This window comes from Boleophthalmus pectinirostris, unplaced genomic scaffold (genome assembly GCF_026225935.1).
Source record: "Boleophthalmus pectinirostris isolate CB_2022bp ecotype Guang Dong unplaced genomic scaffold, ASM2622593v1 HiC_scaffold_2, whole genome shotgun sequence".
NCBI lineage: Eukaryota > Metazoa > Chordata > Actinopteri > Gobiiformes > Gobiidae > Boleophthalmus > Boleophthalmus pectinirostris.
In genome coordinates this window covers 18,291,457-18,314,197 of record NW_026571152.1, presented here as the reverse complement: position 1 = coordinate 18,314,197, position 22,741 = coordinate 18,291,457, and the positions used below count along the sequence as shown (strand labels likewise).

At 40.1% G+C, this 22,741-nt stretch overlaps 3 protein-coding genes across 5 annotated transcripts; 2 read left to right on the top strand and 1 right to left on the bottom strand.

Moving 5' to 3' along the window:
• Position 1: 1 nt before the first annotated feature.
• Positions 2 to 1,211, top strand: tmem263 (transmembrane protein 263; the record flags this gene model as incomplete). The annotated part of the gene is made up of 1 exon (XM_055155856.1): positions 2 to 1,211. A coding segment is annotated over one exon (300 nt), but the record flags the coding sequence as incomplete, so codon positions are not given.
• A 6,763-nt stretch (positions 1,212 to 7,974) lies between these two features.
• cax2 (cation/H+ exchanger protein 2) lies at positions 7,975 to 17,520 on the top strand. 3 transcript variants are annotated; one of them, XM_055155498.1, is made up of 20 exons: positions 7,975 to 8,126; positions 10,814 to 10,912; positions 10,995 to 11,107; positions 11,213 to 11,327; positions 11,884 to 12,000; positions 12,071 to 12,132; positions 12,845 to 12,994; positions 13,070 to 13,261; positions 13,323 to 13,419; positions 13,498 to 13,639; positions 13,725 to 13,908; positions 14,399 to 14,498; positions 14,754 to 14,866; positions 14,947 to 14,978; positions 15,389 to 15,501; positions 15,601 to 15,746; positions 16,323 to 16,417; positions 16,488 to 16,566; positions 16,646 to 16,754; positions 16,980 to 17,520. In XM_055155498.1, exons 1-20 carry the CDS (start codon positions 8,057 to 8,059, stop codon positions 17,051 to 17,053), a joined length of 2,202 nt encoding a protein of 733 aa, XP_055011473.1. In that variant the 5' UTR covers positions 7,975 to 8,056; the 3' UTR covers positions 17,054 to 17,520. The 3 variants fall into 3 exon arrangements, with proteins under 3 accessions (XP_055011473.1, XP_055011472.1, XP_020787829.2); XM_055155497.1 differs by having other exon boundaries at positions 10,787 to 10,912; positions 13,326 to 13,419; XM_020932170.2 differs by having other exon boundaries at positions 10,787 to 10,912.
• Positions 17,521 to 17,593: 73 nt separating this feature from the next.
• Positions 17,594 to 21,648, bottom strand: LOC110166855 (kelch domain-containing protein 10-like). Its single transcript, XM_020932179.2, has 10 exons — positions 21,424 to 21,648; positions 20,879 to 20,971; positions 20,592 to 20,813; positions 20,254 to 20,408; positions 20,036 to 20,184; positions 19,869 to 19,953; positions 19,738 to 19,804; positions 19,610 to 19,657; positions 19,400 to 19,539; positions 17,594 to 18,840 (listed from the first exon to the last, which is right to left on the bottom strand). Exons 1-10 carry the CDS (start codon positions 21,506 to 21,508, stop codon positions 18,631 to 18,633), a joined length of 1,254 nt encoding a protein of 417 aa, XP_020787838.1. The 5' UTR covers positions 21,509 to 21,648; the 3' UTR covers positions 17,594 to 18,630.
• Positions 21,649 to 22,741: the final 1,093 nt, after the last annotated feature.

Genomic DNA, 22,741 nt, shown 5'->3' with positions numbered 1-22,741 from the left:
TCTCAACAAGGACCACCCGCAGCCACAACCAGGCTTGTTTGGCAGGTTAGCAGGAGGGCTGTATGGTGTCACCAAAGGGGCTGTCGGAGCCACGGTTGGAGGCATGGCCTGGGTCGGAGGAAAGAGTTTGGACCTGACTAAAACTGCAGTGACGTCGGTTGCCGCGGTGCCAGGCATGGGTGTGGGCCTGGTCAAAGGCGGAGTGTGCGCTGTAGCTGGAGGAGTGACAGCTGTGGGCTCAGCAGTGGTCAGCAAAGTTCCCATTGGAGGAGGAGGAAAAAAGAAGGACAAGTCTGACTGACGGGTAATGACGACGTGGATGAACGAATCAGTTAGTGATAATAAAGACCAACACAGGACTCACAATATCAGTGAAGGTTTGGTGAGGGGTGAATACTTTTTTTTTTTTTTTTGGTCATTACATTAGAAGGTGTGAGTGTGTTAAATGTATGTTTGCTGTTAGTCCCTTACATATTCCTTTTATAGTGTAAGGCCAAGCAATGCAAGACACAATAAAATGTCTGTTGAAATAATTCCAGCAAAAGCAAAATGTTATGAGTGTAAACATACTCAAGAAAATTCTGCATGTCTTTTTTTCTTGTCTTGTTTTTTTTTTTTCTTAGGTTTACGACAAATACTGTTATGTTACCTTTTGCAAGACAATCAAAGATCTGTCCTCTGCCGAGCATTCTTTTGGGAGAGCACAGTATTATGGTTTCTGCATTCTCCTTTGGGTTCTTTTTTTGTTTATTTTAAGCTGGTGTTTTTGTCCTAATGGCCCATCCTTATATATAACACATGAAAAGCTATTTTGATGAGGTGAACTATTTTTACAGTTTAATAAATGAACCTATTGAACTGACTGTTGCATGAACTTTAAAAACTTGACACTTTCTTTACTGTGACATGAATCCTCTTTGCATCATTGTTCTATCTTCTGAATAAGAAGAAGAAAAATCTGTTACAGTGCAACTCCGTTAAGATTTAGATACTTTTATTTCATTACAGTGCATTTTTCGAATTTCAAAAACCTGCAGATGATTAGATTTGATTATGTGCATTTAATAAAGATTTTTATACTACTTTTTAACTTTCAAAAGCCTTGTGCTGTGCTTAAAATAGGTTTTGAAGCTGTCAAAACAGTGTTGTAGAATGTTGCAATCCAATAATGGTTATATACAAAGATGTTTGAATAAAGATGTGTAAAAATGCTTGAATGGTTCATGGGTTTTTTATTTTAAGTATAAGCACATTTACCGGTGTATGACACATGGGACAAATAGTTATTCATATTGTGTTAAAGCCAGGGTTAATTTTTTATGACCACTATAGGAATAAGGTTAACCTTATGGAAATGACAGCTGAAATGAGTTGTCTACTGAGGGCAGGTCATAAAAGAACATTTTGACATTTCAGTTTGTTTAGTAATCAGAACACTTGACAGGTCAGTGTGTACCTTTATTGCACAATTTCAAACCAATGGATTATAAATCAACTCATCAAAAACATTGCACTAATTTGACCTAATTTCTAATTTCTTCTAAGTATAAAGCAATGCAGTTTTTCCAGTAGTTTATTAAATGCAATATATGTCCTAGAACTATTTATCACACATATTTGTATACAGCCAGTGAGTGATAACCATGACCTGACTCATCAACCTTGTAGATGAGTATGTTGAGATATGTGTGTATTTTCACTTTCTACTGATCAGGTTTGCTGATCAATATTGGTCCAACAGAAACCACTGCTCTTGGCTCAGGATTTTTTGTGACCATAGCACTGACATCTCTCCCTGTAAACAAATACAAATGTGAGAGGATATATCTAAACATTGTTCAGATCATTATACTGCAATATTGTTTACTTTGTCTGTAGCAGGATGGTTCACAGTTGTGTCCTGGTTTGGCATCACACACATCCGTACTGCAGTGAATGTATATCTGAAAGAAAATAGTGTTTGTCAAGCAAGGCTACACACAGATAATATGTTATTGTAATGTCTAGGCCAATGTGTTACCTGTTGTGTGAGAGGAGATAATGAGTTGGTATCAACAAAGGTGAACATTTTGAAAAAGAATCGTCTGTAGTGGGATGGGTAATCCAGTCCAGAGGAGGGTCCAATGGGAACTATACTAGATAGGTAGCGATCATCTTTGTATGGACACCTTAATCAAAATGTCAAATTGTCAGCATGCTATATTATTATTATATAATGTACTTAGCAACAGAAATTATGTGGACATTTTACCCATCTATCAAGATGTCCCACTGTGGCAGAGTGTGAGGGTTAGGGCTGGTTGTTACCCAACATCGACCAAGCTGCAGCACAAGTAAAGGATCTGTCTTATCCATTAGCTGAACTTCTACATACACTGGGTCTCTCAGTACTTTAGTTACTGGATATTCAGTGTAATATGAAGTGTAGGCTGCATCCACTGAAAAAACAACAACATATGATTATGATATACATACATTTAAAAATATTATAATTCAACCCAGATGACATTTACCCTCATAGCAACCCTTTGTTTGGCATCGTCCATTAGCCAGCCTGAGTTGTACATTTATTGGTCCTATAGCAGCAACCGAGTGTATGGGGTTGTCTACTTTTCCGACCTCCACAATCATTGTTTCAACAGCAGAGCCAGTGTACTTACACTGAATGAGCAATCTGAGAGAAAATGAGGACATATAACATACAGAATTATAATCCATCAATGTAAAGTTGTATTGTCCTTCCTTACTCAAACTGACTATCCCTGGTAATGGAACCATAAGGTCCCAGACCAACTTCATATGAGCTCGACAGTCTGTTCTCATATACTATGGCATCAGAATCCTCCTAAAAATGCACACAATCAATGTTTAATATCAGCAGGCACAACTGGGACGGTTTGAAAAGGAGAGTTCTTACCATGACTTGAGAACCACATTTAGTCACAGGAAACTGATAGATCACAAACTGAGAATTGGAATCAGCATAAGAACAGCCCTGGTCAGTCCCCAGAACTGAGATGGATGGTAAGTCGATTCTTGGAATGGTAGAATCTTTGCACACTACAACAATGAACTGGCCATCTTTGGTGCACTGAACAGTCACTGGGGAATTAAAAAGATCAATTCATTTTCTGCAATTACATAAAATGTGTAAAACAAATAAACAGAAAAAATGAAAAATCCCTCACCTGCCTTCCCAAAGAAACAACTCTGACCATCAAAACAGCAATTGATGGCTTCACATTCATTGGCTGATATATTTGCAGCCCCACAGGGTACACGTACCCCTGCAGCAACATCACAGTTCAAGGTAGATGGATCCATTGGCTTCTTTTGACCTTGTAGTTGTCCAAAACTTCCAGTGTTTTCCACTGGCATCCATTGGGCCCCTGGCTGGGATGTTTGAGGATTGACAGGTTGTTTTCCTGAACTTGTCCACTGGCTTTCTGTTTGTGAAGGTAGAGGATTTGCCGGTTTTCCTCCTGTACTAACCCACTGGTTACCCAATTGTGACTGACTTCCAGTTTGTGAGGGTGGAGGATTTGCAGGTTTGCTTCCTGAATCAACCCACTGTTTACCTGATTGTGAAGGTAGGGGATCGGCTGGTTGGGTACCTGAACTGAACCACTGACTTCCTGTTTGCGAAGCCAAAGGATTTGTTGGTTTTCCTCCTGTACTAACCCACTGGTTACCTGATTGTGACTGACTTCCAGTTTGTGAGGGTGGAGGATTTGCAGGTTTGCTTCCTGAATCAACCCACTGTTTACCTGATTGTGAAGGTGGGGGATCAGCTGGTTGGGTACCTGAACTGAACCACTGACTTCCTGTTTGTGAAGCCAAAGGATTTGTTGGTTTTCCTCCTGTACTAACCCACTGGTTGCCTGATTGTGACTGACGTCCAGTTTGTGAGGGTGGAGGATTTGCAGGTTTGCTTCCTGAATCAACCCACTGGTTACCTGATTGTGAAGGTAGGGGATCAGCTGGTTGGGTACCTGAACTGAACCACTGATTTCCTGTTTGCGAAGCCAAAGGATTTGTTGGTTTTCCTCCTGTACTAACCCACTGGTTACCTGATTGTGACTGACTTCCAGTTTGTGAGGGTGGAGGATTTGCAGGTTTGCTTCCTGAATCAACCCACTGTTTACCTGATTGTGAAGGTGGGGGATCAGCTGGTTGGGTACCTGAACTGAACCACTGACTTCCTGTTTGCGAAGCCAAAGGATTTGTTGGTTTTCCTCCTGTACTAACCCACTGGTTGCCTGATTGTGACTGACTTCCAGTTTGTGAGGGTGGAGGACTTGCAGGTTTGCTTCCTGAATCAACCCACTGTTTACCTGATTGTGAAGGTGGGGGATCAGCTGGTTGGGTACCTGAACTGAACCACTGATTTCCTGTTTGCAAAGCCAAAGGATTTGTTGGTTTTCCTCCTGTACTAACCCACTGGTTGCCTGATTGTGACTGACTTCCAGTTTGTGAGGGTGGAGGATTTGCAGGTTTGCTTCCTGAATCAACCCACTGTTTACCTGATTGTGAAGGTAGGGGATCGGCTGGTTGGGTACCTGAACTTAACCACTGACTTCCTGTTTGCGAAGCCAAAAGATTTGTTGGTTTTCCTCCTGTACTAACCCACTGGTTACCTGATTGTGACTGACTTCCAGTGTGTGAGGGTGGAGGATTTGCAGGTTTGCTTCCTGAATCAACCCAGTGTTTACCTGATTGTGAAGGTAGGGGATCGGCTGGTTGGGTACCTGAACTGAACCACTGACTTCCTGTTTGCGAAGCCAAAGGATTTGTTGGTTTTCCTCCTGTACTAACCCACTGGTTACCTGATTGTGACTGACTTCCAGTTTGTGAGGGTGGAGGATTTGCAGGTTTGCTTCCTGAATCAACCCACTGGTTACCTGATTGTGATTGACTTCCAGTTTGTGAAGGTAGAGGGCTGACTGGTTTGCTTCCTGAACTGAGCCACTGGTTACCTGACTGGGAAGTTTGAGTACTGGCTGGTTGGTTACCTGAACTGGACCACTGACTTCCTGTTTGTGAAGGCAGAGGGTCAGCAGGTTTACTTCCTGTACTAATCCACCGATAACCTGATTGTGACTGGCTTCCTGTTTGTGAAGATAGGGGATCGGCTGGTTTGGTCTCTGTTTTAGTCCACTGATAACCTGATTGAGAAGTTTGAGTATTGGTGGGTTGGTTTCCTGAACTGGACCCCTGACCTCCTGTTTGTGAAGGTAGAGGGTCGGCAGGTTTAATTCCTGTACTAACCCACAAGTAACCTGATTGTGACTGGCTTCCTGTTTGTGAAGGTAGGGGATCGGCTGGCTGGGTCTCTGTTTTAGTCCACTGGTAACCTGACTGAGAATTTTGAGTATTGGCAGGTTGGTTTCCTGAACTGGACCACTGACTTCCTGCTTGTGAAGGCAGAGGGTCAGCAGGTTTACTTCCTGTACTAACCCACCGATAACCTGATTGTGACTGGCTTCCTGTTTGTGAAGGTTGGGGATTGGCTGGTTGGGTCTCTGTTTTAGTCCACTGATAACCTGATTGAGAAGTTTGAGTATTGGTGGGTTGGTTTCCTGAACTGGACCCCTGACCTCCTGTTTGTGAAGGTAGAGGGTCGGCAGGTTTAATTCCTGTACTAACCCACAAGTAACCAGATTGTGAATGGCTTCCTGTTTGTGAAGGTAGGGGATCGGCTGGCTGGGTCTCTGTTTTAGTCCACTGGTAACCTGACTGAGAATTTTGAGTATTGTCAGGTTGGTTTCCTGAACTGGACCACTGACTTCCTGCTTGTGAAGGCAGAGGGTCAGCAGGTTTACTTCCTGTACTAACCCACCGATAACCTGATTGTGACTGGCTTCCTGTTTGTGAAGGTTGGGGATTGGCTGGTTGGGTCTCTGTTTTAGTCCACTGATAACCTGATTGAGAAGTTTGAGTATTGGTGGGTTGGTTTCCTGAACTGGACCCCTGACCTCCTGTTTGTGAAGGTAGAGGGTCGGCAGGTTTAATTCCTGTACTAACCCACAAGTAACCAGATTGTGAATGGCTTCCTGTTTGTGAAGGTAGGGGATCGGCTGGCTGGGTCTCTGTTTTAGTCCACTGGTAACCTGACTGAGAATTTTGAGTATTGTCAGGTTGGTTTCCTGAACTGGACCACTGACTTCCTGCTTGTGAAGGCAGAGGGTCAGCAGGTTTACTTCCTGTACTAACCCACCGATAACCTGATTGTGAATGGCTTCCTGTTTGTGAAGGTAGGGGATCAGCTGGTTGGGTCTCTGTTTTAGTCCACTGATAACCTGATTGAGAAGTTTGAGTATTGGTGGGTTGGTTTCCTGAACTGGACCACTGACCTCCTGTTTGTGAAGGTAGAGGGTCGGCAGGTTTACCTCCTGTACTAACCCACCAGTAACCAGATTGTGAATGGCTTCCTGTTTGTGAAGGTAGGGGATCGGCTGGTTGGGTCTCTATTTTAGTCCACTGGTAACCTGACTGAGAACTTTGAGTATTGGCAGGTTGGTTTCCTGAACTGGACCACTGACCTCCTGTTTGTGAAGGTACAGGGTCGGCAGGTTTACTTCCTGTACTAACCCACAAGTAACCAGATTGTGACTGGCTTCCTGTTTGTGAAGGTAGGGGGTCAGCTGGTTGGGCCCCTGAATTTATCCACAGGCTCCCTGACTGTGAAGGTGACAAATTTTGTTGTTTTCCTGAGCCGGACCATTGATGACCTGTCTGTGATGATGAAGGACTCTCAGGTCGAATTACAGGTGGGTTCCATTGATGATGTGCGCCTTGACCCGAGGATGTTTGGCTTGCCGAGGACTGCTGGGATGACCAAGTGTAACTACCCTGTGAATCTGGAGCACTGAATAGAGGAAGACCCTCCTGGGTTCGAGTCCACTGAGCACTCCCAGGATAGGACTGTGAAACTATCTGATGACTTGCCTGCGGAGGGTGGGTAGAAGGGTCTGGTTCTGGAGTCCACTGATTGAAGACCTTTGGTGGTGGAGGTGTAGCCAGTGAATTGGTGGAAGACCAGTCCACTTTCTTAGGATAACGAAGGTCCCGTGGATGGCGGTCAGGGTGTCTTTGGGAATTCTGCAAAAAGGTATGTGAAGATGCAGGATTTTGGGTAAAGCTTAGTGGATTCCAGTGAAGAGAGTCTGGTTGCGAAGGATTAGATCCCTTGACCATTCCTTGAGCTTTTAATCCAATGATACATGCCAACAGGGCTACTGCCATTGCAACAGCTGTCCAACTCTTCGCCATGGTGTTGCAGTTCTGACCACGCAATCCAAGTATTTCATCAATACAAACTGTCATATTTATACAGTACTGGAAGCTGCGTTTCAAAATCCAACCTCCAGGTCAAATTTGATCCAATCATGCTAAAGAGTTGTGCTTGCCAATGACTTTGTTTTTTATGTCTACAGGCTGACCCTTCCTACTAAAAAGTAGGAAGGGTCAGATAAAAAATATTTGTTTTCTCAGGTCATGTCAGTGCCACTGGACATGACAATGTGACATTTAGCACTTTGTTGACAAATTAAATGTCAAACAGTATTTATTTTTCCAACATCATTGTTTGGTCAGTACTAAAAGATTGCAATAGCCTGCCAGTTTTATTTAACCCCTGGATCCTGGATCATTGGTGAGCAATTTCCATGTTTTATGTACATCATAAAAAAAGTTTACCTACATTTCAATAGGCCAAGTGGATTCATGTGCCTTTGCATACTATAATAATAACTATAAGAATACAATTGTCTGGTCAAATTATAATGACAGAAAAGTTTACAATCATTAGCAGTATGTATGTATGTATGTATGTATGTAGCTTATTTATTCAGTCATTTTTTATTCATTTATTGCAGAGCTGGCAAGTCATACAATTGGTAAAGAGTACAGTTGACAGCATATCTATAGGCTACTTCATTTCCCATAATCCTCAGCGGCTCTGATTCACGGAGAAGCAGTGCGCGTAACAGACGCACACTTTATCCAACACCGTGAGAGCAGTCAGGGCTAGCGGTGGAGGCTTTTCTGGGTAGAAATGTCGCTGTCTCACGATCCAAGTACCAAACCCGGGAATCGGAGGAGAAGGCAAGCTGAAAACACTCAAGGTGAGCCTAATGGTAGTCAAACAGTGCAGACAAGGTTGGTCTTTCAGTTTGTATGCTTAATCTTGAACTACGACAACAGAAAACATCGCAGACTTTTTTTTTTATAATAAAATTGCCTCTTAACTTGTTTTATGCTATGATTTGGGTTTATAATTAAGCAATAGCATTTACAACATGACACATACTTAGCATAGCATATTCTAGCTTACTGGAATATTAAAAAACGCTACAAAAGTGTCTAATTTCACCAAAAGCAAAAAGAGGAACGTCGTTTGTAAGGTTTTTAAAGTGGAAGTGCTTAAATGAGTAATTTCAATATCTGGATGATATTTTTTGAGACATTTGAGATTTTGTCTTAATGAAGCTTGACAATGAACTGATGACATAATGGTACTCACGTCTGTGAGTAAAGCTAGAGAATAGACCACTGAGAATAGACGAATAGAGCTCACTGGCTAATAGAAATATTAGCCAATCATTTCCATTATTTATCTGTGAAAATAATAGACACACTTCACTTGACATCAGTAAATGCCTTCAGATAAGTCATATTTTGTATTGACTCAGGTCATAATAAAATATCCATCCATCCATCCATTTTCGTCCGCTTATCCGGGGCCGGGTCGCGGGGGCAGCAGCCTAAGCAGGGACTCCCAGACTTCCTTCACCCCAGACACGTCCTCCAGCTCCTCCGGGGGGACCCCGAGGCGTTCCCAGGCCAGCCGAGAGACATAGTCCCTCCAGCGTGGCCTGGGTCTTCCCCGTGGCCTCCTCCCGGTGGGACATGCCCGGAACACCTCCCGAGGGAGGCGCCCAGGAGGCATCCGGAACAGATGCCCGAGCCACCTCAACTGGCTCCTCTCGACGTGGAGGAGCAGCGGCTCTACTCCGAGCTCCTCCCGTGTGACTGAGCTCCTCACCCTATCTCTAAGGGAGCGCCCAGCCACCCTGTGGAGGAAACTCATTTCGAGCGCTTGTATCCGCAATCTCGTCCTTTCGGTCACTACCCAGAGCTCATGACCATAGGTGAGAGTAGGAACGAAGACTGACCGGTAAATCGAGAGCTTCGCCTTTCGACTCAGCTCCCTCTTCACCACAACGGTCTGATACAGTGACCGCATCACTGCCGAAACTGCACCGATCCGCCTGTCAATCTCACGTTCCATCCTTCCCTCACTCGTGAACAAGACCCCGAGATACTTGAACTCCTCCACATTATTATTATTATAATAAAATATAATTAGTGCTGTCATGCGATTAAAAAAATTTAGAGATTAATTAATTATGATCTGTAATTAATTAATCTAATTTTAATCTCACCTAAAAATTGCTGAGAAAAGCCTTCAATTTGAGGTATTTTCATTTAAATTCATTATTACATTATTGTGGCAGATCAAAAGACTGATATAGATTTAAAAAAGTGACTTTATAAAGTCATTTATTGTTTAACAAATCTCTCCAAATTGGCTGTTGAGCCCAAGTCTCCATGAATAAGAAACTGTTTGCTGTAAAGTAGCAAAGACGAGGAAATCTGAACATAATAACTTTTGTCTACTTAAAGACAATAAAAAGTCCAGTCTTTCCTTAACCATATTAAAAATATTATTGATAGAGAAATGCTTTATATATGAAATTACTGGTTTTAGTCCTAGTTTTAGTCCTGGTTTAGACCTGCTTTAGTCCTACTTTAGTCCTAGTTTAGTCCTGGAATGAATTAATCCTGGTTTTAGTCCTGGTGTTAGTTCTGGTTTAGTTCTGGTTTAGACCTGGTTTAGACCTGGTTTTAGTTCTGGTTTTAGTTCTGGTTTAGTCCTGGTTTAGACCTGGTTTAGACCTGGTTTAGTCCTGGACTGGACTAGTCCTGGTTTTAGTCTTGGTGTTAGTTCTGGTTTAGAGGCGCACAGGAGGAAGCGCGATTTACGCAGCGTAGCGAGAAAACACGATCCACACGTGGCGCACGGGAGCACGTCGGTGTCCGCGCAGTAACTATGGAAGGAAACGTGGTCCGCGCGTTCTCAGGTTAATGACGATGATGAAGGTGTGTGTTTGTGTTTGTGTGTGTTTGTGTTTGTGTGTGTTTGTTGTGTTTGTTTGTGTGTGTTTGTGTGCGTGTCCCCTCATGTGGCAGGTCACTATAGGACAGTAGTGCAGACATCTATGTCTATGTCTATGCAGGTTGTTTTCACCAGTGACATTTAAGTTGTAGGCGATTTTATATTTGTTATTTTCTTTTATACCTCACGTCGGGAGAAGAATTTCCAAGACACGAATGTGTTTTTACCTGTGCACTGCTGCCTCTGTTCTACTGGCTCTACGACCTCGTCCATTGTGCCTGACGCCGCCAACGTTAACATGACGTTTACGTCGCTTTTACTGCGCGCGTTCTGTGTGGGTTTCCGGCAATGAGTGGAATTACCGAAATTAAAAAAATGTATAAATGTTTTTTTGTGTGTGTGTGTGTGTTGTTGTCCCAACAACACATAAAAACAGGTTTTGTAATAAAGCAACTCGCATACAGAAATAGTAAAGTTAGAGATTAAAAATGAGATTAACGCGATTAAAAAACATAACGCGCTAAATATGACTGTAATTAATTAATCGCAATTAACGCGATAATTTGACACCCCTAAATATAATATTACATATTTTCATCCACACAGATAAAGAAAAGGAAAATTGTGTTGCAGATGAGTCCTGGGACAGTCCTCCTGCATCATCTGAACAATTGTGTCCTTCTGTAGAAACTGGCACGCCTTCTTCCCTTGCTCCACATTCAACAAAAGCCTGCAAGTGAAATTATACAGTTTGTACCAATTTGCCACCAATAAGCATGGATTTATTCTCTACATCATTTGTGCTCCCCATAAGGTCAGAGCCATTACATGTGTGATGATTGCACATGTGGTGATGAGCCCCAAAGTAAAAGAACTATCAGAGCAGAGAATGAAGTGGAGGCCAACAAACTGGTCAACAACTATAGGGTAAGTGCAGCAAATAATACATTGTAATAAATGTGTACTGCAATGTTTCGTACATGTTTACGAGTTGTTGTTTTGGTTTTATTTTTATTTTTTTTTCGGTGACAGTTTGGTTTTAGGAAATGGAAGAGCCATGTGACAGAGCGCCCATTTGAAGGCCGGTCTGATGTTGTAAAGGAGCTCTACTCGGAATTAAATGTTGTTAAACCCTATACAAGTGAAGGTACATCTCTTAAAACAAGTATACATTTAATTTATTGCTGTTAAAGGGCCTGTACCTGATTTAAAACCATGAATGAGGAATGTGTTTCAGTATGAAGTTTTTGCCCTGCACACTTACAACTTTTTGTCGCTGTCGTATTGCACCATGACACAGAAAAAACTGTCTGGGATATTGCCATGCAGTTGTTTCTAAACAATTTCCCTTATTTCTTCCCTCTGTAAGTCTTGTTACCACTCTGAAAATGGACTATGACAGAGAATCAAGTGGCGTAATGTCAGGCAGTTGTTTTTATAACTATGTGCCAGATTGAATGAAAAACAGATGACCCGATCAGTTGCTGATGATCAGTTGCTTCTATGTTAATTATTATCAGAGAAAATGCTGTGCAAAATGACTAATTATATTTTACAATGTTTTCTTATTTAGCAACTTTTACCATATAATGCATAATGTAAAGAGTGTTTATCTTAACAAGATTAGATTAAAGTTAGGTACAGGCACTTTAATTAAAACATTTTATGCAACACTCATTTGTCTGTATATTTTGTTCTGCTAGGTCATTTTATAACCTGTGGAAATATAGTTTATATCTTTCTCTTTGGCTGGTGGGTGTCTCTGGTTTATCTGCTGGTTGGCATCCTCATGTTTATCACCATTATTGGATTTTCTTATGGTAGGTATAAGTGATCTGCTGCTATATGTTAAGTACTGGTGTCAAACCTTTATTCTTCTTTTCCATTCAGGTAAACTGTGCTTCAAAATGTCCTGTTACTTTTTATGGCCATTTGGCAAGTCCATTCATCAGGTACTGTGGAGTTATGAGGGTTAATTTGTACAACGTTTTTTTTATTTTTTATTACAATGTATTTAATTGTATCATTGTTTTTTTAATATTTGCAATGAAAGTTTTAAAAAACGTTCATGATTATTCTATCTATAATGCAATATATAGAAACATCTATGCAACAAAACAAATACATTATTTTGGTTACTATAGCTGTAATAACTTTAAATAATTACCTATATGCACAACCACTTTGCAAAATCTGTAATAGTATTGTCACAATACTAAAATTTCAAACTTGATTTCAATACTAAGTAATCTTTATCTTTAGACAACATAATGTACTTTTCAACATAAAACCATAGTACCTTCTTTTATATTAACATACAGTCATATATTTCTGTAATCTCTGTTGTTTATGGTTGTTCCATAGTGGTCCATGGGCATATGCTAGTCTATGTGGTCTTGTTCTGATACAGCTCAAGATTATTCTAAAGCTATTCAAGAAAAGTTCATTTCTGTCCTGTGAATGTGACTTTTTAGTATCGATACATGCCCAAATAAGTATTTCGTTTTGATACTAGTTTTAGTATGTGATTTTTCAATTCTTTTGACAAGCTAATAGGCAAAGGTGTAAATTTGTGTTCCCCCATCCCTTACAGAAAATGTGTTGAATTGTCATTATGATAGTCAATAATAATTAAATATCATCAAAAGCATGTTATTTTTCCAGATAGGTAACACTATGAGAAGGTGCTGTAGGAATGCACCACACTGTAACTGCATCAAGGAGGAGGCAGATCCTGATTCAACATTACTGCTGCCTTCTCCAACAGAGGTGCTGCTGGAAGAGCCTCAAGAATATGTCCAAACTTCACACTGGGTATCCTTTCATATGGAATTCACTATTTATACAGAATGAAATGTAAAGTGAATTAAATGTTCCTTTATTTCATAGTGTCGTGTCTCCACATACATCTGGCTGTTGCTGGGTTACCCTCCACTGGTGCTGATCCACTGCTTGGCCTGCTTCATTTCGTGGATCCTTGTCTTCACCATCCCTGTTTCCAAAATGAATGCAAGAACTCTTGGTGTTGTACTCCTCCTACCTCCTGAAGATGTTTATGTTTCTTCTTGTTCAAGGCTAAAGGTACTGATCCATTTGTTATTAATAATAATCATTAATATCAACTGTTTAAATGTTTCATTAGCAGGCTGTTGAATCAAAAGCCCTGCTGTGCTGCTACCACGCTACAAACTGGTATTACTACAAATACACTGTGGATGGCATCAATGTGTTTGCTGTCAGCATCCTTTGACTACATAAGAAAAGAGCTCATGATTTTCTTTTCCAACTTAATGATCAACCTTGACTGAAATTTACAGATCTACTTCCTCTGGTAGTTGTTGCCATAGTGATTGGATACATTGACAAAGAAAACCAGTTTGCCAGCTCTGATGTTAAATTTGCTATAGCAGTTAGCTCTATTATACCATTGTCTTACTACATTGGCATGGGCATTGCAAGGTATGTTTGATTTTCTTAATTTTGAATCATTATGAAGGGCATTTGAATCACCTGTACATGATGTAAACCACAATGACTATTGCAGCATCTCAGCCCAGAGTAACTTTGCAGTGGGTGCTGTGGTCAATGCCACGTTTGGCTCCATCACAGAGTTGACCTTTTACATCACAGCCCTTCTGAGAGGTCACAGAGAGGCCAACCAGTGTTTACAGGAAGTAGTCAAAGCAGCAATGACTGGCACACTGCTGGGATGCATCCTCTTCATCCCGGTGAGAATACACATTTTGAAGCTATAACACTTTTAAGGGTCTTATTTTATGCTAAATGGACTCTTAATAGCTTTAAGCCATGTTGTAATGTTACCTGATCAAATTATCCCCAGAGTTGTGTTTTATTTCATTCACACGTCTATTAATCCTTTATTGTTAGTCTGTCTACATCTACATCTTTGTGATGAGTAAACAACATTAAAACATAATCAGAAAAGTAGCATAATATGGGCCATTTCAAAACAAGGAATGTGGCATTTTAGTGCAGAATGGCTAATTGAATTTACATGTTCCATTAATTTGCACACAAATAGGATATACTTTCAGACTTTGTTTACAAATGAATTGAAACTATCATACTTTATTAATAGGTTAAAAAAAATCTTGTCTTTGGTCACTGATGTGAATGGAATGTCCCTTTAGTTTCTCAACCCTCTGACTCCAATCAAACAAATGCTTATCTCTGTTTGTGACAGTGCTTTTCTTGTAGGGTATCTGTATGATAATTGGTGGCCTAAGACACAGTGAACAAAGATTCAACAGCCGCTCTACTGGAGTCAGCTCGGCGTTGCTTTTCATCTCTGTTGGCGGCAAGTCAATCTCATACATTTTTAAATCATTTTATGATTGTTTTCAGATTCTAGAATATGATTATGGGCACAATTTCACAAATGTTGTACATGTACAGTCCTACTATTTTTATACCAACCTGTACAAAAAATATTTTATTTAGTGTTTCATGAAACCCAGCCATAGCACTTGATGTAAGAAAATGTGTGATTTCTTGAGTATTCCTATTTTAATTAAATGTTTTCTGAATCCTTCCTCATTGTGATTAATTACAGGTGTTTTCACTCCCACGCTGTTCTCCAAGGCTTATGGTAACCTTGTTTGTGATGCCTGCTCAAGTGTGAATAACAGTGGACCATTTGTCTGCCATAACTGCCATTATGATCTGGTAGGCAAACATAGGAGGATTTTTATTTTGAAAAGTACGTTTTCTCAACTTTACGTTTAATACATGTTTTAATTTAACAGAACAATGGCACCTTATTTCACAACCATGTCCAGTAAGTATATTAATACTGGCATACAGGAGTGTTTGATCTTAATACATTTTTGCTGCTGTGGATTGTGTTTATTAAAAGTAATTAATCATTAGTGTTGTTACATTCCTAAAATTTAAAATTTGATTTAAATACTAAGAAATAGACTTGATACTCAATACTGATTCCTGACAATCATCAGATATTTTCACTAGCCACATGCATGTTGCTTGAATAGCATGTGTGAAAAAGACAAAATAACTTAACTGGCTCTACAGATCTAAAGAGAAAATATAACTGCACTATATGTGTTACTACTACTCACGTTAGGATGCTGGCTAGTACTAGTGTCAAGCCGTGCCTACGTTATATAATAATAAGTACATATATGGTAAAAGACAAAGTAGCATCAACTTGTGTCTTCTGATGTTTAGGCCTCTGGTGTATGCCATGTCTGCTCTTTTGCCTGCTGCCTACATCATTGGATTATTGTTTACGCTGAAGACGCATTCTCACATTTACAACATACATGTGGAGGATGGACAAGGTGTGATTATTCTTTTACCACAGTATCAAATTTGAGTGTAGTGATATCAATGAATTTCAAAGGCCTGACATTATATGACTTATGTATTTTTCACTGCAGCATCTGGCCACAGTGGAGCAGTAGTGCATTGGTCTCGCTGGAGGTCTCTGGTCATCCTCATCATGGGTACAGTGCTCATGTCCGCTTGTGCCGACTTAGCAACGGAGCACATTCAACCCATACTCAATCAGCCCAACATATCGCAGGTACTTGCTCTTCTTGACCAGTGGGTTTCTACATGAGTATAGGCATTGTATTAAACTTAAAGTGGGACTTAACACCTAAACTCCACTTACAACCACATTTCAATAGAGCTGCTATGCAGTACCTGGAGAAAAGAGTGAGGGAAGAGGAGGGGCAGGGTCTAGAGGTATAAGCATTGGTCTAACAGATACACACTTCAAGGTGTTTGTCATCTCGCTGTAATCAGGTTGTGTGATGTCACAAACTACTGGAATTTGCAGAAGCCACTACAAAGATAATGCTACTAAACCTCCATAAAGTTTACTCAAGTTTAAAATTATACACTTGTATGATTAGATAAAAATGTTCTTTGTGTGAACATTGTGCCTGCATTTTGGACTGAATTGTGTTGATGATATAGGTTGAGGTATTCCCCTATTTGGTATTTTCTATCCCACCAAACCAAGTTATAATTAGAAAAACATGAAAACTTGTCATATGCACTTTAATATCGAGTCTGTAGAGAGGATCCAAGCGTTCCATCTGCTGGACTAGATTGTACAAGAAGACCCTTATCCTTTCTTTCACTCTTGTTTCAGTACTTCATTGGAGTTACTATTCTGGCGATGGTTCCAGAGATTCCCGAGATTGTTAATGGGATTCAGTTTGCTCTTCAAAACAACATAAGCTTAAGGTAATATTACCATTATATTTTACACTTAACAAAAATGTCACACTTTAACTCAAAATTCTGTACAATTTAGTCTCGAGGTTGGGAGTTGCATTGCTGTACAGGTGTGCATGTTACAGATTCCTGTGTTGGTTTTCTTCAATGCTTTTTGGGTAAGACTATCAGTTCACATTCCTTAGTATTGTCACTAATCAGATTTAACTTAAAATTCTTCATGGGTTCTCTGTGTAGGATGTCGGCTTCGTGCTGTTATTCAGTGACCTGCACCTATGGGCCAGCATCTTCAGTGTCATTGTTGTTAATTACATTTTCATGGATGGGAAGTCAGATTATTTTCAGGGTAAGTGAGAGTCTGTCAGATAGCGGATAGTTTTCTGTATTTTATAAAGTAATATACATATCTAGTTTACATGTAATATTTGAGATAAGTGTTTTAGTGGTCCTTTAAACTGTCCATTATGTCTCTTTGAATTTTCACAGTTACAAGCATTCTCAGTAGGCATTTTTGTTGCATGTTGTAAATGACTTTATTACTTTATGAACTATGTACCCATTTTCCTTTCAGGCACTGCCTTGGTTGTAGTCTACCTCATCCTTTTGGCTTTATACTACTTTGCTCCCTCTCCAAAAGGCTGCTGAACAGGTTTTCATGTTTTTCTAATTATGACTTGGTTCGGTGGGATACCTGTGGGCCATATTTGTAATAGTTAAGTGACAGTGTGTGGAAAAAGCTAGAAAAGGACAAAAAGAGAAGTAGTGATGAGTTCTAAATCAGAATACCTCTACCTGTGTCATCAACACTGAAAATCTAATTTTAACTATTGTGCAATTTGGACAAGTTGCACAATAGTCTGCTGCTCAAGTTTGAACAGTATTATAAACTTTACCCAAATTTAAAATCTACTTTTTCTTTTTTTTGTAAAATCTATGTTTTAGTGAAACGGATAGTGTAACCTTATGCACTTTTAGATTAATTGTTATGTTTACAATAGGAGATAAGACTTATCAACTTTTTACTGCACATTTATAAGTCAATGTTGGCCTATGAAATTATGTTTTACTGCACTGTTATTTTAATGCCAATAAATTTTCCAAATGCTAAATTACATATAGTTTTTTTTCTGTCTTTCATCTGAATCTTTTATTTTCAAGAAATCCATATATTATTCTACATAATAAAAAAGGCTGCCGTTACTTTATTTGGAAAGTTAAAGTGTACATTACAGCCAAGAGCGTTCGGGGAGACCAGAGCCCCAAGTTCAAGTAACATGCACAGCAGACATGCAAACTGCTCTTTGACAGAGTGATGCAAATAAACATTAACTACAAGAAGGTAGGTCATTGTCTACAGACGAACATCAAATAGAAAAAAATGCAAACCAAAAGGCAAGATTATCAGATATATTAAAAAAAAAAAAAAAAAAAAAAAAAGGCAGTTAGGTGGTGCTGTGCAGGATGTGAAACTACAGTATGGGTGTTACAGTGCTCAGTCAAAATCTGTTCTAAAAGATACGTTAACCCATTCCAACTAAAACTGCCTCATACCTGTAAAAATAAACAATGAATTAAGATAATCCATTACAAATTTGGCTACAGATTCTAAGATAAAATAAATATAAACAGCACAGTGATAAGAATAAATAACCACAGAACATCTGTGTATTTCATATAAAAAAAAACTCCTATGAACAATCCTGGTTTAAAAAAAAAAAAAAAAAAAAAAAAAGGCTCATGGTACACTAAGTAACACATCAAAAGAAACTACAATATATCACAGATGTTAAATTAAACTCTGCCAGGACACACTTTTTGCCTTTGGACATTCGGTAAATTTAGAAGGCACCAAATGACAAAAAAATGAGAAAATAAATTAATTTCAAGCTTCATCAAGAGGCACTCCAGAATTCACAGTGATGCCATCCTTGTCCATGTACTCACGACAACAGCATGATCAGTGTTCTCTCAGTTTTTTTGCCACATGTTAAATGCAATGTCTTTCTCACCAAAATATGGAAACAAAACATGCAATAATATTTGTGCCTCAAATAAGTTTTTGATGGATAAATGTATAAAAAGCATCTTGAAAATTACACTTAAAAATATTTTTTTCTTCAAACCATGACATCATTTGACTTTTTCACATACATGGAGTTTAGGTAAAAAAATATTGGTCCTTTTAAAATCTTTTCACGTACCGGCCTGCTCAGTCTGTGCTTCTATTTGAGCCTCTGGATGAGTGAGTGTGTCAGGCCCAGGCTCAGCAGCTGCAGAGTGGACAGCTGCGCTAAGTGAGGGAATGTTTTCAGCAGCTTCTCCCAGGTCACTTCCAACAGGCTCGGCACCACCAACCACAGTTTGTACAAAGAGCTAGTCCTTCGGTTTCCTGACATGTTGATGACCCCTCCATGGATATACATGCAGCCAGCCTAGAGAACAAAAGTACAAACTTTAGAGTGTCCACAGAATTTGGAAACTTTCTGCTCAAGTAAAGGTTTTCTTGACCCCATGGTGTCGAACAACACAGGAGTTTACTTTACAGTGCGGGGGCAATAAGTAAAATAGCAAGTTCATATTCTTTCCTCAAAAATATTATTTGATAAGATGTCCCCAAACGTTGCATTATGTTCCGTCAGTTGGAGGATTAGTCTCTAGTAGGCATGGGACATGGGACGACCATCATGGCCAATATAATTGCATAGTTAAACAATAAAATCTAATTATTACAATCGTTGAAAATGTAAACGGGTAGAAGATGTTAATAACTCAAATTTTAATATTACTGAATAAGTTTCATGTTCAACTAGCACTTCTTGTACAATCTGGGGTGTAAAGGCAATCAATCATCTTGGTGATTATACAACGTGTACCTTTAAACAATTATGGTCTACAGCTAAATTTGTTATCATCCCATTCCTAGCCCCAAGTTTGTTAGATCATACATATTTGCTGTGAATGTTGGCATCAGGTGTGCATTTTCCTACTTACTGGAGTCACTGCTGCACAATGAAAGTACGCTGGCTCTGGCATCAAAGCAGGGAGCTTGGTCCACTCACACGTTCGCAGGTTGATTTTCCAGAGGTCAGACAGGATCATCTCTCCGTTATAACCTCCACATATAAAAACCTCTAAAATGCAAAAGTGTTGACAGGTGCGGTAGGTTTAGTGAACATGTAGAAGAGACTATAAAAATCTCACCGTTTTTGACCTGAACACAGCTGTGACATCGGCGAGCAGTGGGAAATCCTATTGTAATAATACATACACATTGAAATTAATCTATATGGTCCCTGATTTGTTACTCTTAAACAAGCAACAATGCATACCTATTTTCTCATGAGGTTTGGTTGCAATCTCCTCCCAGTAATTTGTCTCCAAGTTATAAGCATGAATCTAAAAAAAGAAATTTAATTAAGTTATTGTTCATTATTGCATGTTCAACGATGATTCCTGTTACCTTGTCCAGCGGGTATGATGTCCATGAAGTCCCTCCACCCAAGACGTATATCCTCTGTCCATCATGAGCTAGTTCATGTCTGTATCTGTATGAAAAGATCCACTGTATTACTGCATTTTCTCCAATGGCACACCCTGTTTGATGTGAGAAGAGCTTGCATTACCAACCTTTCTTCTGGTAGGTCTGAGGGAGTGTTATTTGGTTTGAGGTGGGTCCACTCTCTGGTGGACAGGTCCAGCCTGTGCAGATCTGTGCTGTACAGATAACCCGTAGTTCCTCCAAACACATAGAGATAACCGTTCACAATTATCATGGCCTGAGGAACAAGCACAATATGAGTCAACTATGATGGTATGTACTGACACATGAAACACCTGATGGTTACCTGTCCGTAGATCTTGTTGGGCTTCTTCCCTCTGCAGTTAAGAAGGTTCCATCGTTTGTAGTGGACATTGCAAACATGGACATCATTGCCATTATTTTCACCAAAGGGAATGCCAGTCCCACCAAACACGAGAAGGTTGTTGCCATGCATGACAGCTGTATTAAAAAGCGTTGCATTTATTTAGTCATTGCTTTTTGCCATGTGAAGCCCTTTAGCTGTCCCAGCCCCAGCTGTCTGCCAGTAATTTAAGGTTATCAATTTAGCTGGGACTGGAAGTAGCGTTCATATAAAATGTCAGCATGACAAAATTTAAGGACATTCATAGCAGACATAAATACCGGACATAGATGCTAGCTCTGTGGGCATGTAACCCTCTGTGCGGACTTGCTGCCAGGTGCCAGTTGCAAAGTGAAACCTCCAAAGTTCTCTAAAGAGGGGGTAATCTTCATTTTCCGAACCCCCAGCCTCCTCAAAGTCTGGGTTATAGCCACCAAACACATAAAGGTTAGTGTTGTCTGCAACACAGCGATGCCCACTCCTGGCAGGAGGTACAAACTGCCCTGTAAGGAAAAAATGGGGTGCTTACTTGCTACAATTTTCACAAACAGAAGTGTGCCAATAATACCTTCTCTTAAAAATCTGTTTGGGATTCTTAGGTTAGGACATGAAGGGGAAAAAAGGCGTCGAGCCTGGAGCCACCGTGCACGCTTTTTGGAACCTGTAAAAACATTATCGTTCAGTCACTGGGTCAAAAAATCATTAACACTGGCCTCATGAGGACAATACCCGGTGCAATGAGGACAGGGACGAGCAGGGCGCATAGCAGCCCACATTCAGCAATCACAAATTAACTTCTACCTTTACATAATTTGCAGAAATTATTACATACGAATAACGGCGTAGAACAGCACTAAACATAGCATGTAGTACGACCCTAGCCTCTTTAAAATTACTGAGGGCTTCCTTAGCCGTGTTAGCTAGCCTCTGCGTCCTCTGGCGGTACACACAACTAGCATAAACTTAAAAATTAAAGGTAATGTTACAGTAACGACACACTAACAATAACTACAATAGGCAGCATAGACTGCATTATATATATATAAAAAAAACCCGCACTCGCATTATGGATTGTATGCAAGGATTTGCAGAGAGATGCTTTTGTTTACAAACCTGAATCTCTGATGGAGGGCCTCCATGACAGTTTTTCAAACTTATTGAGCAAACTAGATGTTGAATTTTGCTCAGCTGAAGACATTTCCAGACGAGGAGACTCGCAGGTGGCTCACAGCGCTAACAGTTCGGTCTGACAAAGAACTGGAACATGCACGGCGTCAGACCCAAACCTAAAGAACCCACTCCGAAGTGCCCACACCTGCACTGTGAGCACTGTGCGCACTGCGCGTCACAGCCAAATGTGCTCTGCGCCCAATCAGCGGCCACCGGGCGCATGCTGCGTTCAGGACCGCAATTCACAGGGGGATCTTACAGTTTTATCAAACAAATATAAACTAACGTCACATACATGATTAATATGTAATTTCAGCATAGGGGAAAAATGTGTTAAACAGCCTAAATGAACCTAAACAGGCCTACAGACACAGGGCTGTCATGATGACCATGTCTTTACAATGTAGGCCCTAAGACTCTTGAACCTTGATGATCATGTTTTCTCAGGAAATGTGGAATCTGCACAATTTACATAGCACGAATAAAGCAGATCTGCACCTTTGAGTTTCAATGTGTTGCCTTCGGGCCATAACACAAATATAGCTTACATATAAGACATTTAGTCCAATAGGCTACATCAGACGTGTCCTCCAGAACAGGGCCTTGAAGGAGAAAATCTGGGGACATCTGACTGAGTGGGGCTGTTTAAGCCTCACCTGTTGGCTTCTATTAAATGTCAAAAAGTGTCAAATGGCAGGAGACATACTGGATGCTAACTTGATCTAGGATTCACAGATAGTATTCACAGAATACTAGTCTATAGACTAGTAAGCATAACCTCATTTGTTTATGGAGATTTTTTTCTGGTAAACCCTTTGGAGACCTGGACCAGTAGTGGACCTGTTTGGGACTGTGGTCATCCGATGTAGTTGATCATCTGTCTGTGAATAGACTCAGGGGTCTGTCCTGGAGTAAAAGGCCAAAGGGATTGTAAGAATGTAGGTTTGACGAGGATTATGGGTCTTTGAAGAGTATTACTTTGCATTCCAAGATTTGTATAATTGTATCATATCAAAATAAAAGTGTTTTAGATAGACCAATACTATGAATAATAGCTAGCGTAGCCTACCTAGCCTTAGGTCTGCTGATGTAACTCTGAGAGTATTAGCTACGCCCACAGCCTGGGTGAAAATAGGTTAAATGATCATAATTCACAAACTTTCCAGGCTGACAATTAATACAGTGTAACACATTTGAGCTCTAAATAGTACACAGGCTTCATAAAAGTAAGAGCTTTGCAAGCACTTGATAAGAAAATTAT